At 30.9% G+C, this 13,148-nt stretch overlaps 1 protein-coding gene across 6 annotated transcripts in view; it reads left to right on the top strand.

Moving 5' to 3' along the window:
• Positions 1-13,148, top strand: part of LOC143189351 (glyoxylate reductase/hydroxypyruvate reductase) — a 59,157-nt gene that overhangs the window by 9,610 nt on the left and 36,399 nt on the right. For 5 of the 6 annotated variants that reach the window (XM_076393834.1, XM_076393833.1, XM_076393835.1 and 2 more), the window contains 3 exons: positions 1,571-1,740; positions 1,800-1,969; positions 3,337-3,457. The exons of the other annotated variant lie outside the window; for it this stretch is intronic. In XM_076393834.1, coding sequence (XP_076249949.1) covers positions 1,571-1,740; positions 1,800-1,969; positions 3,337-3,457 — 461 coding nt within the window. The remainder of the gene's footprint in view (positions 1-1,570; positions 1,741-1,799; positions 1,970-3,336; positions 3,458-13,148) is intronic. 6 annotated transcript variants of the gene reach the window in all.

Below are 13,148 nucleotides of genomic sequence, written 5' to 3'. Positions count from 1 at the left end.
TGGCACCTTTACTTGGCCCATCCATCGTAATACTTAGTAAAATAACTGCGTAATTTATTGAGTAAATATATAAGACTAAAAAGTGAAAAATAAAATATTTTTAACAAAAAAATTGAACCGATTTTAAAAAATATAAAAGGATCTCACTAAAGAATAAAAAATAATCGAACTTAGATTTTTAACACGAAAAAAACGTTTTAAGATAAAATACGTACATAATAATCGTAGTAATAACTGAATAAAAATAAACAAAAATCTTATTCAACCTATCGACTACAGGTATTTTATATTCTGCAATATAGAGAGACACACACAATTTAGTTTAATGCCTACCTAAAACTATTTATCTATTTACAATATTATTTTAACTACTATCAACTGATCACTTTGAAGTCGGTACCGAGCGCAAACAATACAAATTAATATAATTTTGTGAAATAGAAAAATTAAATTACCTACCAAACAAATCTAAATTAATATAACTGTTAAACCAAAATTGTATCTACTACTACACAAAAGAAATGTTTAAATTATATAAATTTGATGATGGACGTTTGATTTTCATAAACTCTTAAGCATCTTTATAGAACAAAAAAAGTTATCTGATATTATACCAAATTGTAATATTTGTGTAAATAAAATGCACAAATTGTAATTTTGAAGTTTATTTTAATAATAGGCTTACAAACATAAGCATGGGTTCATATATTGTCTGTACATAACTATTGTTCATACTGTTTGAAACTTCTGTTTGCCATAACATGTACATTCCATGGTTATATTCATTCTATGGCTGTAGAGACTTGATAAAATCACATTGTTCAATCAAATAAGTATCAGTTACCCTTAATCTGGTGAAATGTAACCCATCGAACTACTTAGGCAAAAGTATAAAAGACCAAATAAGGCTTGTATTTAATTAATTTTTTTTTAATTTTGAGAATATATGATCGTTCAGTAGTGAATGTTCAGTGAATTCAGTTTCATTTTCTTCTGCGTGGTTGGATTTTGAATCTTGTAGAAACATATTCTGATGGCAGGTATAGTTGTACGAGTAAACATTTTACATTATCTTAAATATAATTTGTCCATATTATATGATAACTGAAAAAAATATATGATACGTTAACTACACTTTAGTATAATTAAAAGTACTTAAAACGGAAAATACTTACATTATTTGCTTAAAATATATCGCTTGGATTAGGCCTTGCAAGATTTAACCACATATCTCTAATATTTTTCTACCTTGTAACAAAAATACACAAATTGTTTATAATGTTTACCGATAAATAGTTACATTAAGGTCACCTCACACATTAAAATAATATATAATTAAGACTTGTACCCATACGAACTGCCTAGCTCGACTAAAACTATTACGTCACGCGCAGATTTGGAGCTAAATAACTTTTATTCTGGGTAAGGTAACTACGTAGAATTGTCATAAACTAGTTTTCCAAAAAATAATCATCTAGAATGTTATCTAATATATATCAAGAGTTTTCCTTGCTGCTTACGTTAACTTTAAATAAAATTTTGTAACAAAAGCATAAATTATTTATTACAGGGGTACATGGAAGAAGTACTTTGATACCCAGTGGTTGTTGGGTCGTGACATATCCGGATCGACGGTTGGTATTATCGGATTGGGAAATATAGGACAGGCAATTGCGAGAAGATTGAAAGGATTCGACGTAGCCAGGATCCTTTATACGGGACACCGGGAGAAAGCAGAAGGTGGATAATCACTATAACTTGTTTATTCCCTTAAATAAAACAAAACTTTCACGTCGTAGGAAAGGAATTGGGTGCTGAATTTGTCAATCTGGACACGTTAAACAGGGAAAGCGATTTCGTTTTCTTAGCGGCTCCATTGACAAATGAAACTCGAAATATATGCAATGAAGAATTTTTCTCGAAAATGAAGAAGACTGGTATTATTGTTAATATTGGCAGAGGCGAATTGGTAAGTTATAGTTTTGATGCTAAAACATATGTTTTCGTTGTACCTGTAAATAATTTTTCATTATCTACTTATATTTGCGTTATATTGTTTTTTTCTCTCTATAAGAGACTATAAGAGAAAAACTCCAAATACATCAATATATTAATCGGCTAATTTAATTTCTACAATTATAGAAACATATATCTTTTTTATATCTTAACATCATCGTAAACGATGGGATATATGTCAAAATAGATTTCAAACTTCCCTTGCTTGAGACTAATTTGTGGTTGTTGCAATTTCACTCTTTGTTGGAATGTGATCTTTGATGGAAATGTTTTCTAAATGTGTTAAATATGTTTTTCTCAAACTATTTGTGAAAATCTAATCTACCTTTTAATTTTAGAAGGCTCAAAATGGCACTTTTTGTATTCAATATTTCTGTTGTTTCATTCGAAGAAGTCTGCTGCCGAAACTCATCAAATTCTTTTAAAATCCACTTATGATGCTGCTCTGTTATATCCCAATAATTTTTTTTTGTTTTGATAGCCATAATCTAAAAAAATCTAAATTGTATGTAGTATTTATGTAATAAAAAAGGACGACCAGAAGGGTTAAAAAGTTTTAGTACAATTAATTGCAAGACTTATTGAACGAAAATCCATATCAAACTTTCAAATAATACTTCCGGGCAGCTTGGCAGTAGATTAAACAATTCTTTCCAGATGTTTACAGGCTATGGAAAATATTTAAACAGATGGGAAGTAGCTACAACATGAACTGTTTAAAAATACCATTTCGAATCGTTTCAACATGACAGTTAAATTGTTTGACAAAAAAATAGAGGTCTTAGATGTAGTTTTCTCTTTGCATGACAATACTCGGTCACAAGTTGCGAGAATTGTATAGGATCTACTCTTGCAGCTTGAATGAAAAGTTTAATGGAAGAAGTGCGAAGCTATATCGATCACTGTCAAATACTCACATCGTTCTTTCGATACGATCACCATATTGCCAAAAATATGCGAAAAATTATATAAATTATTGGAAAATGTTTTGATTAGTATATTGTACCACCAATTTTTCTTAATGAATGCCTTTTTTAAAGTGAAAAGAAAAATAATCAGATTAAATGCATCTAATATATGTTATTCAAATTTTCTTATTAAAAAAGTAATCAATTAATGAATACATTAATTTAAATAAATTCAAATAAATAAATTCAACACTACAACGTACAATTTAAGGGTTCATATAATATATAACAATAATTATCTAATTAGTCACTATTTTCATCACTTTATAATATCTCAATCTATATGAAATGCTAGATAAATTATTTTATATGATTTCTCTGTACGAATCAATATGAGTATTTTATATTACAGATTGATCAAGCAGCTTTAATTAAAGCCCTCAAAACTGGTGAGATATTTGCAGCCGGTCTGGATGTTATGACACCCGAACCACTGAATACTGATAGTGAATTGCTCACACTTCCTAATGTTGGTAAGTATTTGAGATATTTTCATATTTCTGTTTCAATTTTCGGCACAATGACGATTAAAATTATGTGTTATTTAGACATTTTTGAAGATATTGTAATTTTAAGAACCTAAATCATAATCTACATATTTGAAATTTAAATGATTTCTTAATTAATTATCACTTTAATGTTTTATTTTCTTTTAATCACACCACCATTAGTCATTATCAGAATTAGTCAGAATCGGGTGGCAGAAAAGGGTAGCAGATTCAACTTTCAGAACCACCAAACCCGGGGTAATTCTAACCCTTTCACGGTCATTATGTAGAATACTTGAAGGAAGTAATAGAAACATTGAAACTAATTGCTGCATCTTTATATTGTATTAGGTCAACAATTGTTACTATAACATACCTCTATCTACTTTAAATATCTATAAGTACCAGATTAGATCAATTGCAGGATTGTTATGTGAGGCATTTTATTGTTATTGAATCACAACTAAAAAATAACTTGGAAAGAAAATTTGATAAGTTTTTCAAACTGTCTATTGTTGAAATAAATGGAGCCATATTGGTGGCATGCTATCATAGTAGTTGCAAAATGCGTTTGTATGCAAAAAAAATTCAAAATCGTGCAATTCATACCTTAAAGGCAAGTAACAGAAAACCATGAAATAATACCTGGAAGGTAATAGGAGTCCTAGTACTAGTAAAGAAGGTGATGATTTCATTATTTTCGCAGACAGCGACAGTGATCAACCATAGACATCAAACATGTAGTTAGAGTTCAGCTTTAGAAACCTGAATATGAATGATAAATGCAAAGCATAGTAAGCAATGTTTGAATGCTATTGAAATATTAAATACATTTAAAAAATTGGCTGAACATAGAACTTCCTTCTTTTTCGAAGCTGGTTAAAAATGTGTTCAGGCTGTTTGTCTGATGACAGCCTGAGTCTATATAAAAATCTAGTGTTTTTGAAAGGAAATTCTCCTTTTACTGAGTAGTAGGCTTGCTAACACCTGACTATATAACTCGTATCTTTTATTTTAAATAATAGTAGTTAAATTACTATATGTTATATTTTGAATTGTATTTTACCCAGCATTGTATCTCGGAGAATCAGTCCGTCTTTGGCGTCATCAGTCGACTTTGTCTCTATAGTCAAAATATTCACGTTGCTGTTTTATTATGTTAAATTGAGTTTACTGCACCATCGAATAGTTCGATCCTTTTGAGTCTGTGGTCTGTTCAAGCGCAACAGAAGAGCCCAAGAGTATTTCGGAATTAACATTATAGTGGTGTCTCTGTTCATGTCTTTTTTATTTTACTCTCTTAATGAAGAGTAGGTAACTAGTTGGACTAACTAGAGTAGTCTAGTAGTCTAGTTGGTTAACTAGAGTTGGTGTCGGTTAGTCGGTTATTATTCCTGTAGTATCTGGGTGAATCTATAATACTTCTTAAGACTTTGTTTACATTGCATTGTTGTTGCATTTTACTTATGTTATTTTACGCTTTTAACATTCCAATAACTGGATAACAGCAAATTACGTACAGCTAAATGTGACTTTTTTCCAATTAACCAAAACATTTTTCTATATTTCAATTTTCTTGTATGATTTGTATAAAACCGATAGTTATGGGTGACCTTTTCGCATATGTGAAAACTTTTTAATATAGGACTACTGCCTTTTTGTATTTTCAAAAATTGTATAAACTATTCGTTATAGAGTCCGTCAGCTAAGATAATACCAGCAGCAATTTTTGCGATGTAAGATGTGAAAGAATACAAAATTGATTCAATATCCAGCTCGAATATTTATCAAGTTAAAAGGTAAGTTGTCATGGGAAGGTATTCGTAGATTTAGAAAATCTTATAGAAAAGAAAAGAAAAGAAGAATAGGTCTTGAAACTGACTTAGAATAAAAGGGCGTATTTGTGTTGTATTTTGCTCATTTTCATTTTGGAAATGTCAATTTTGCTCTGGCCATAGTTGAAAAGTCGAAATCTTTCTTTTCGAAAATTTGAGTTGTTTGTAGTTGCATATTGTCAGGTGTAGTCATAGAGTAATAGAAATAAAACTCAATAGGGGAGAAGAATTTCGCTACGTCCAATATCTAGATGGGGTTATAATCACTCATTTGAGTAATTGATTGATCAGTTTAAATCTCCATTATAGGCTCCCGCAAGGAAAACATTTTGTACTGAAAATATTTGACTATTCGTGTAACAGCCCTACTCTCACGTTTCATTGACCAATGAAATTTAAATAAAAAACAATATAATTTGTGAAAAAAAAATTAAATAATATATAATAGTATTTGTTTAATGCCATCAATCTAATAGGACCTTTTTGTTTCCTTTTTGTATACTAACAGCAAACTTTGAGTCTTTACTTGTTAAATTTCTATGACACACCTTATTATTTTAACTATTTTGGAGATCATTATATACTGTACAATTAAAAAGTTTTAGAAAAATTCATTTCCTTTACGGTATCTGACAAAAATATTCTTGACGTGGCAATATCGCGAGAAAAATCAAAAGAGATGGCTCAAATACCTACTAACAGTATAATAAAACCATTTTTTTGGAGTCTGGAGCATTAGAGCCCTGTCTGCATGAGCCTTGCCTCTATAAAATTAATCTCAACTTGTCTGTCTACTGAGTTATTCATAATTGAATGCAAACAAAAATTGCAATTAATTTCTCTTTTTAAAAGTTTCACCAAATATCCTGTAAAATTTTGTTTGATCCTATAGCAACATCGAAAGCTGAAGATATAGAGTCAGGTTGCAATTTCTCAATTTCTAGTAATAAATCCCCGTTAGTAAATAATCTAAAGCTAAAAAAATGAACTTATGTGTTTTTTACATTGTTATTCAAGTATGCTTGTTAATAGAATATTTCTGAATCCATGTGCTTTAGTAGAACCCTTTATTCGGATACTTTTTCAAAATATTTGTCTTTGAAGAAATTAACCGCTTCAAAGTGTTTATTAAATTTTTTTCGATGACACTTTAACACATTGGTTTTTGGGCAATGACATTTTGCTCTATTAAATTACTGAATCGCTTTTCATCAAAATTCCCCCTGTTTTGAACTTACGGTTAGTGTTTTATTCAAAGGTTTACATTCAGGAGCTACTCTTTTAGTGGAGTTCCAAATATCAAATAGTTAATTCAAGAATAAGAGAATATCCGGTTTTTAGCTTATTTCGGAAGGGGACTAATTTCTGAAATCAAAAATATTTACTTTACTTACCCCAATTTACAACAAAATACGCGGTAACGATTATACAATTCTTTCATACTAATCGAGTTAGTTTGGAATTTTTAATATAAGAAACTAATTTTTTATACAGAGGAAAAGAAAACGATGCTGCATTTCTTTAATATCTGTGCAATTTGGATACATAACACTTCCTAGATCGATAATGCGTTATACTTATATTATACTACCGACAATCAAACTAATGAATTAATGACTAATAATTTAATAACTAACCTTTATAAATAACTAAAGTCACTCTTCCATAAGGGAGACATACTGAAAATGGCGCACAAAAGAACGGAACATAAAAAAGTACAGTAAAACTTTGTAGTAAATCTATTCCTAAATATAAAATGATTATATAAAATTTGAATATAAAGTATGTTAAAGCCGGCTTGGTGGCGCAGTGGTAAAGACGTTGGGACGGTCCTCCTACTGTTGCGATAGCCGCGGGTTCGAATCCTGATGTGGCATGGTCATAAATTTATGTTAGAAATTGTTTATATGTATATATATATATATATATATATATATATATATATATATATATATATATATATATATATATATATATATATATAGATTTGTAAAATAAATAACAGCTAATTTAAAGTATATTTTTAGCAGGCAATTAATTATATTATTGTCCTAATCATTTCGACAAAGTAATTTCGAAGCAGGAAACAATTTGCTGTTATGGGAAAAGCCATCAAAGGTTTAATTTTCAATTTGTTTGCTATCGCTCGCAATTCGAATAACGAATCGGCGATTTTATCGTCGAGGAATGCGGTTAAAAAGGGTTTCTTAATTGGGCGGCTCCTAATGGATTTTATTTGTCGTCTCCATTGTGATTTATCCGCTCCAGGCTCATCGTTTTGCACCGACCGACAAAAATCTAATCGAAAATTAATTATATCGCATTATGATTGATCGTTTTCGCCCAGGAACTATAGCTTCGGGTCAGCTTCGGTTTTCATTTTGTCTAAAAGCTCCCCTGGTATTTTCCCTCGACTTTCTAGGATGGAATCTTTCTGGAAACGGTTGCGTTGTCATTGTGTTTTTCATGGTTATGATCCTTTTTATTCATTGCTAGTTTATAACATGCTCTAATAATTGGGATAATGGCTAATTTTAAGATTATTCGATGATATTCTAAGGTATTTAATTTTTCCCAAAAATATACTATTTCAATAGGAAATAAAAGCTTGCAGAAAAAAAGATTTTTTCTATATTAAGATTTAAATTTGTTCGAACTTATGCTTCCATTGCTGATATCATATGACATCAGTACACCGTTGCTAATCAAAGAGCGATGGAAGAAAAAGCAGCAAAACATTTATTTAATTTTTTATCTTTGATATAATTTAAAGTCTTTTTTTAGCAACGAGGATTTATCTGGACTGGACCTATTCTTTAACGTGGGCTCCGAACCACCGTTCTTGGTATTAGGTCTACCGACTGGCCAGTCACCAACTTAGAGACTATTCTAGAAGACATCCGGTCTTACCTAGCCTGGTTATTGGCGTGACGGGGATGGTTATTCCTTGTCGGACTTTCTACTGTTCTATAAAGGTCTATAAAGATATTTATTGTGTGTTTTATTATGGATTCTAAAGTGAATAGGTGGTGTGTGGTCGTGGACAAAGGCAAATAAAATGATCAAAAGATAAAAGAGAGATTGTTTTCATAGAGCAAAATGCCCATTGTATACGAATATTGTTGAATAATTATCGATATATCTATAACAATAATTTACATTTTGATTGATGTGTGCTGTATTTTATTATAGTTTATCAAATATCATGCCTATAATTTAATTTTAAAGGATTTACAACAGATGGTGTTACTGTGTATTAAATTGCATAAGGTACATTTGTAATCAACTGTTGTCATGTTGAATTCTAACCGACTTCTAACGACGACGAATTCTAACTTTTAGTATGTACATTTTTTTAAAATTTACAACAAATATTTTTAACGCTTTAAAAATATCTGAATTTGTACCGAGTAAATCGCATTTGCGGGAGGTTTTGCTTTTGTACTTTTTGAGGGAAAAGACAGCTGAAGGTATGCTCTGTAAACCTTATAGCAACCATGCTCCATGGATTTCGACATGTGAATACTAGTTTAGACGTTTGAAGAGTGGTGATTTTGGCACAGATGATAAATAGCATTCTGGACAGCCAAAAAAATTAGATGAGGATTTGAAGTCATTAATTTATGATGATCCGTGTAAATCCAAAGTAGAATATTCAGAATTTTTGAAAAATGCGTATGATAGAAAGTGGCTGCAAGCTGGATCTGCATTTGGTAGGACCAGCTTGATGCTATGAGTTGTTAAAACCTAATTAAACTAATAATGGGGATCATTATTGACTACAGTTGATACGTTTGAGCCAAGGACTGCGCGAGAAATGACTGGAATTCGAAAAGGCATAACATACTTCAGAATAATAACATTAAAATGGGAAGTACTCGCTGTATTCTTCAGACCTTGCTCCTTCTGATTACTATTTGTTTCGATATATGGCTGAACAGCGCTTAAAATTTTTATGGAGATACGAAAATATGGGTGGATTCGTCGATAGCCTCTAAAGATACATTCGTTCGAATTTATTATTATTATTAATAGTCTCACTCTATGTATGAAAATAAATACATTTTTATAAATTCACTAATCCACTTTTATTAAATAAATTTTAAAAAATGTATTGCCATTACCCCTATTTCTATTTTCTGCTATTTTTGTTACTGGATAACCGTATTTTTATTTCAATTTAAAGCTGATAATTTAAAAAATCAGATAATTTCTAGAACTTTTTCACTCTATTCGACACTGTCCTAACTCTCGAAGTGGTTTACACTAACACTTTTGAGTCATACTCGATATACTTCACTAGTATTAAGTTTATTAGTATTACTCCATAATTGTGTTCTGCAGAAGGCAAGAAGCATTGATTCGTACAAAGCTATCATTTTTACATCCGATAAACCAATATATTTAGTTTACTTCAAGATGTTTTGGTTTGGTAAAGTTTGTGCATCTTCCAATTTAGATGTCTAGATGCAATAAAAAATATTTAGCATCTTTCATCTAGGGAATTTGATAATTATTAATATTCAGTGGTGGGCACGTTCTACTATGGATGGGAAAAGCTGCAAGTTTAAATTTTGTATCTTTGACTATGATATGTCAAGTTTTCATTTACAGTTCTATTTGGAAGATGTACTTACAATTTTCTTGTATCCTCGTGAGATGCTGAGAGTGCTGTGTTATCTGGATATATTGACACAGAAGTGCTTTTTGAGTCAGATTAAATATGGTTGAAAAATATTAGAAACGTGGTTGTCCATGGTTTTTGGCCCCTCGATAATAACACAAAATATCTTTAGGACTTATTAAACTTATTATTTAATATAATCTCCCCTGATAATTAATAGAATTATTCGGCTAGAAGGAGCTAATTACAACTAATAGAATAGTTATTCCAAAGATTCGATTCGCAATATTCTCTTTTATTAATCTTCATCATTCTTTGATATTGATTACTGAGTTTTCATTACTTTTTATCGTTTAATTATTGTAATATGTATATTGTAACAAATGAACTATAAATATGAACTATATCAACAGGTCAATTGAAAAGTCCCTGGCTTACTATAGTAAAACAAATTTTTTTGGCAAAATAGCTTTTTTTTATTCAAGAGAATTCCCTTTAAGGATGATATACTGATTATAGCGACTTTTTAACGATTTGATTATACTTTGCTTCAAAATAGGCCTCATTTTCGGCGATCATCTCTTCATTCGACGAAAATTTCTTCCCAGCGAGCTTTCTTTTGAGATATGAGAACAGGAAATTGTTGTTGGGGTCAGATCTGGAGAATACAGTGGATGAAGAAGCAATTCGAAGCCCTATTCATGGATCTTTGCCATCGTTTTCACTGACTTCTGACACGGTACACTGTCTTGGTGAAGTAGCACTTTCTTTTTCATCAAATGCGGCCGTTTTTCGGCGATTTCGTCCTTCAAACGGTCCAATAACGCTATGTAATAGTCACTGTTGATGGTCGTTCCTTTTTCAAGGTAGTTAATGAAAATTATTCCATGCGCATCGCAAAATACAGATGCCATCATCTTGCCAGCTGACTGTTGCGTTTTCCCACGCTTTGGAGCGGGTTCATCCTGTGCAGTCCACTCGGATGGCTGACGACTGGACTTCGGAGTGAAATGATGGAGCCATGTTTCATCCATTGTCACACATCGACGAAAAACTCGGGTTTATTACGCTTGATCATATTCAAACACTGCTCCGAATCATCAACTCGTCGTTGTTTTTGGTTCAAAGTGAGCTCGCGCAGCACCCACTTTGTACAGAGCTTTCTCATATCCAAATATTCGTGAATGATATTATGTACACGTTCAGTTGATATCTTTAGAGTGTCTGCTATTTCATTTCATTTCAATTTACGGTAATTCAAAACCATTTTGTAAATTTTTTAAATGTTTTCGTCGGTAACTACCTCTTTGGGCGTCCACTGCGTTCACCGTCATCGATGCTCATTTTACCACGTGTAAACTTAGCATACTAATCCTTGATATTTGATTTTCCTGAGGCAGTGTACGGAAGCTTGGTATCAAGCCAAGTTTTTGCTTCAACTGTATATTTTCCCTTAAAAAAGCAATATTTCGTCAACACGTGAAATTCCTTCTTATCTATTTTTTTTACAATAACAAAAGTTGCTTCACTCAAAATACTATAATTCACAAACTACTGATCCGATAGCTCTCGAATTTATACACGCATCTTTCGAGGCTTAGAGTTAACTAAAAACATATGGATTTAATTCTATTAGCGCCATCTATGTGTCAGGTCGGGAACTTTTCAACTGAAATGTTAGGAATAGTTTATATAGGGTTAATTTATTAGCCTATATAAAAATTACATTAAGTAAATTCATTAGGTAAATGTATATAAGAGGAATTGTTATTTGCGGTGAGAACACGACGAGATAAATTACGTGACTAGCGAAAAACAAATAAGCGTGCTCTTATCAAACAGGTATTCTAGATAAGAGGGAAGTGCAGACGTGTGGAATGAGCTAAGTCATGATTTTAACACGATATTATACGGCTGATAATGATAAAAAATAAACGAGCATTACGATGTCAAGGTCTAGGTCTAGTCGTACGTTTTAAATCGTGAGAGAAAGGTTACCGTTGGATAGGCATTTCCTTTTATAGAATTAACAGTTAATAGAACTACACAGAGTAGTACTTTGATCCAATATTCTAAGCCAGTAGGAACCCAACATATCATCATAGGCTTTGTGTTAACTAAATGTCGATGTATGTAATAAATATTATCCCAGCTATAGATCCTCAGGTAATAAACTGTTATATCAAATTTAGAGAAGTAAATTCTCTTCACATGTTAGATGATTAATTATAATGCTTTTTCATCATTTATTTAATTGACAATAAAATAAAATTCTCCTCTCACCTTAATACGTTGATTTACTTGATGACAACTGATAGTCTAAGTTTCTGTCCATTCTCGATTATTGTCAATCAGTTTGTTTTAAAATTTGCTGCATAACAGTTTGATTATCTTTTATACTTTCCTGTATAAACAGGACTTTAATTTTACTTTGATTCATAACATATACCTTATACATTTCTGTGAGTTTTGGACAGATATTTTTTCATTGTTATTCAAATATTTATTACTTAATATAGAAATATTAGTTCCATTGTTGGATAAAATACAATTATATAGGTTATAAAAGCATTGTGAAGAATATATTTTATAATTCTGTAGTGCAAGTTTTTATAAACTTTTACGTGAGTATTTTAGATACATTTACACATTTGGTATTATTTAATGATACAAGGATAATTATTAAAACTTTATTGCTCTATGAAAGTTTTGAGGAAATAGGTTTATTGATGAAGGTTCAAATACTATTCTGTAGTTTCACTCAGTAGTTTGCTTGTAGATGTCCGAAATGTTTATGTCTATTTCACTATTGGTTGTAGAATCTCAGTATTTCCAGCTTCTAACAGCTCTAATCTAACTAGTTCAGTTTATAAATAGAGTATGTAGTATATGGATGTTGAAAGCAATATAATGGAAGGTTTTTATGCAGCCAAGCACGTATTGCCTTTTAGGCGAGTTTAGGATTTGGGAGTATTTCCTGAGCTTATTTGTTTATCGATTGGTATTAGATGCTTGAATATTATGTTCTTGTTATATCAAATCAGCTTATATTCTTGACCAAATATGCATTTACTTACCTCAGCTAGAGTGTTCAAATCATAATAATCAATAGCAGATCTAGGGTTATCTTTTAACTATATATTCGAAGTTGTCACAAATATGATAAATAATTGTTAAAATCAAATTTTGAAACCATTACCTCTAGTAATACAAGATT

The sequence above is a fragment of the Rhynchophorus ferrugineus genome, unplaced genomic scaffold, assembly GCF_030347505.1.
Source record: "Rhynchophorus ferrugineus isolate W39M unplaced genomic scaffold, kcgeb_rfMv2 rfM1, whole genome shotgun sequence".
NCBI classification, from domain to species: domain Eukaryota; kingdom Metazoa; phylum Arthropoda; class Insecta; order Coleoptera; family Curculionidae; genus Rhynchophorus; species Rhynchophorus ferrugineus.
The sequence above is the reverse complement of the archived record's forward strand: the minus strand, read 5'-3'. Positions and strand labels throughout refer to the sequence as shown.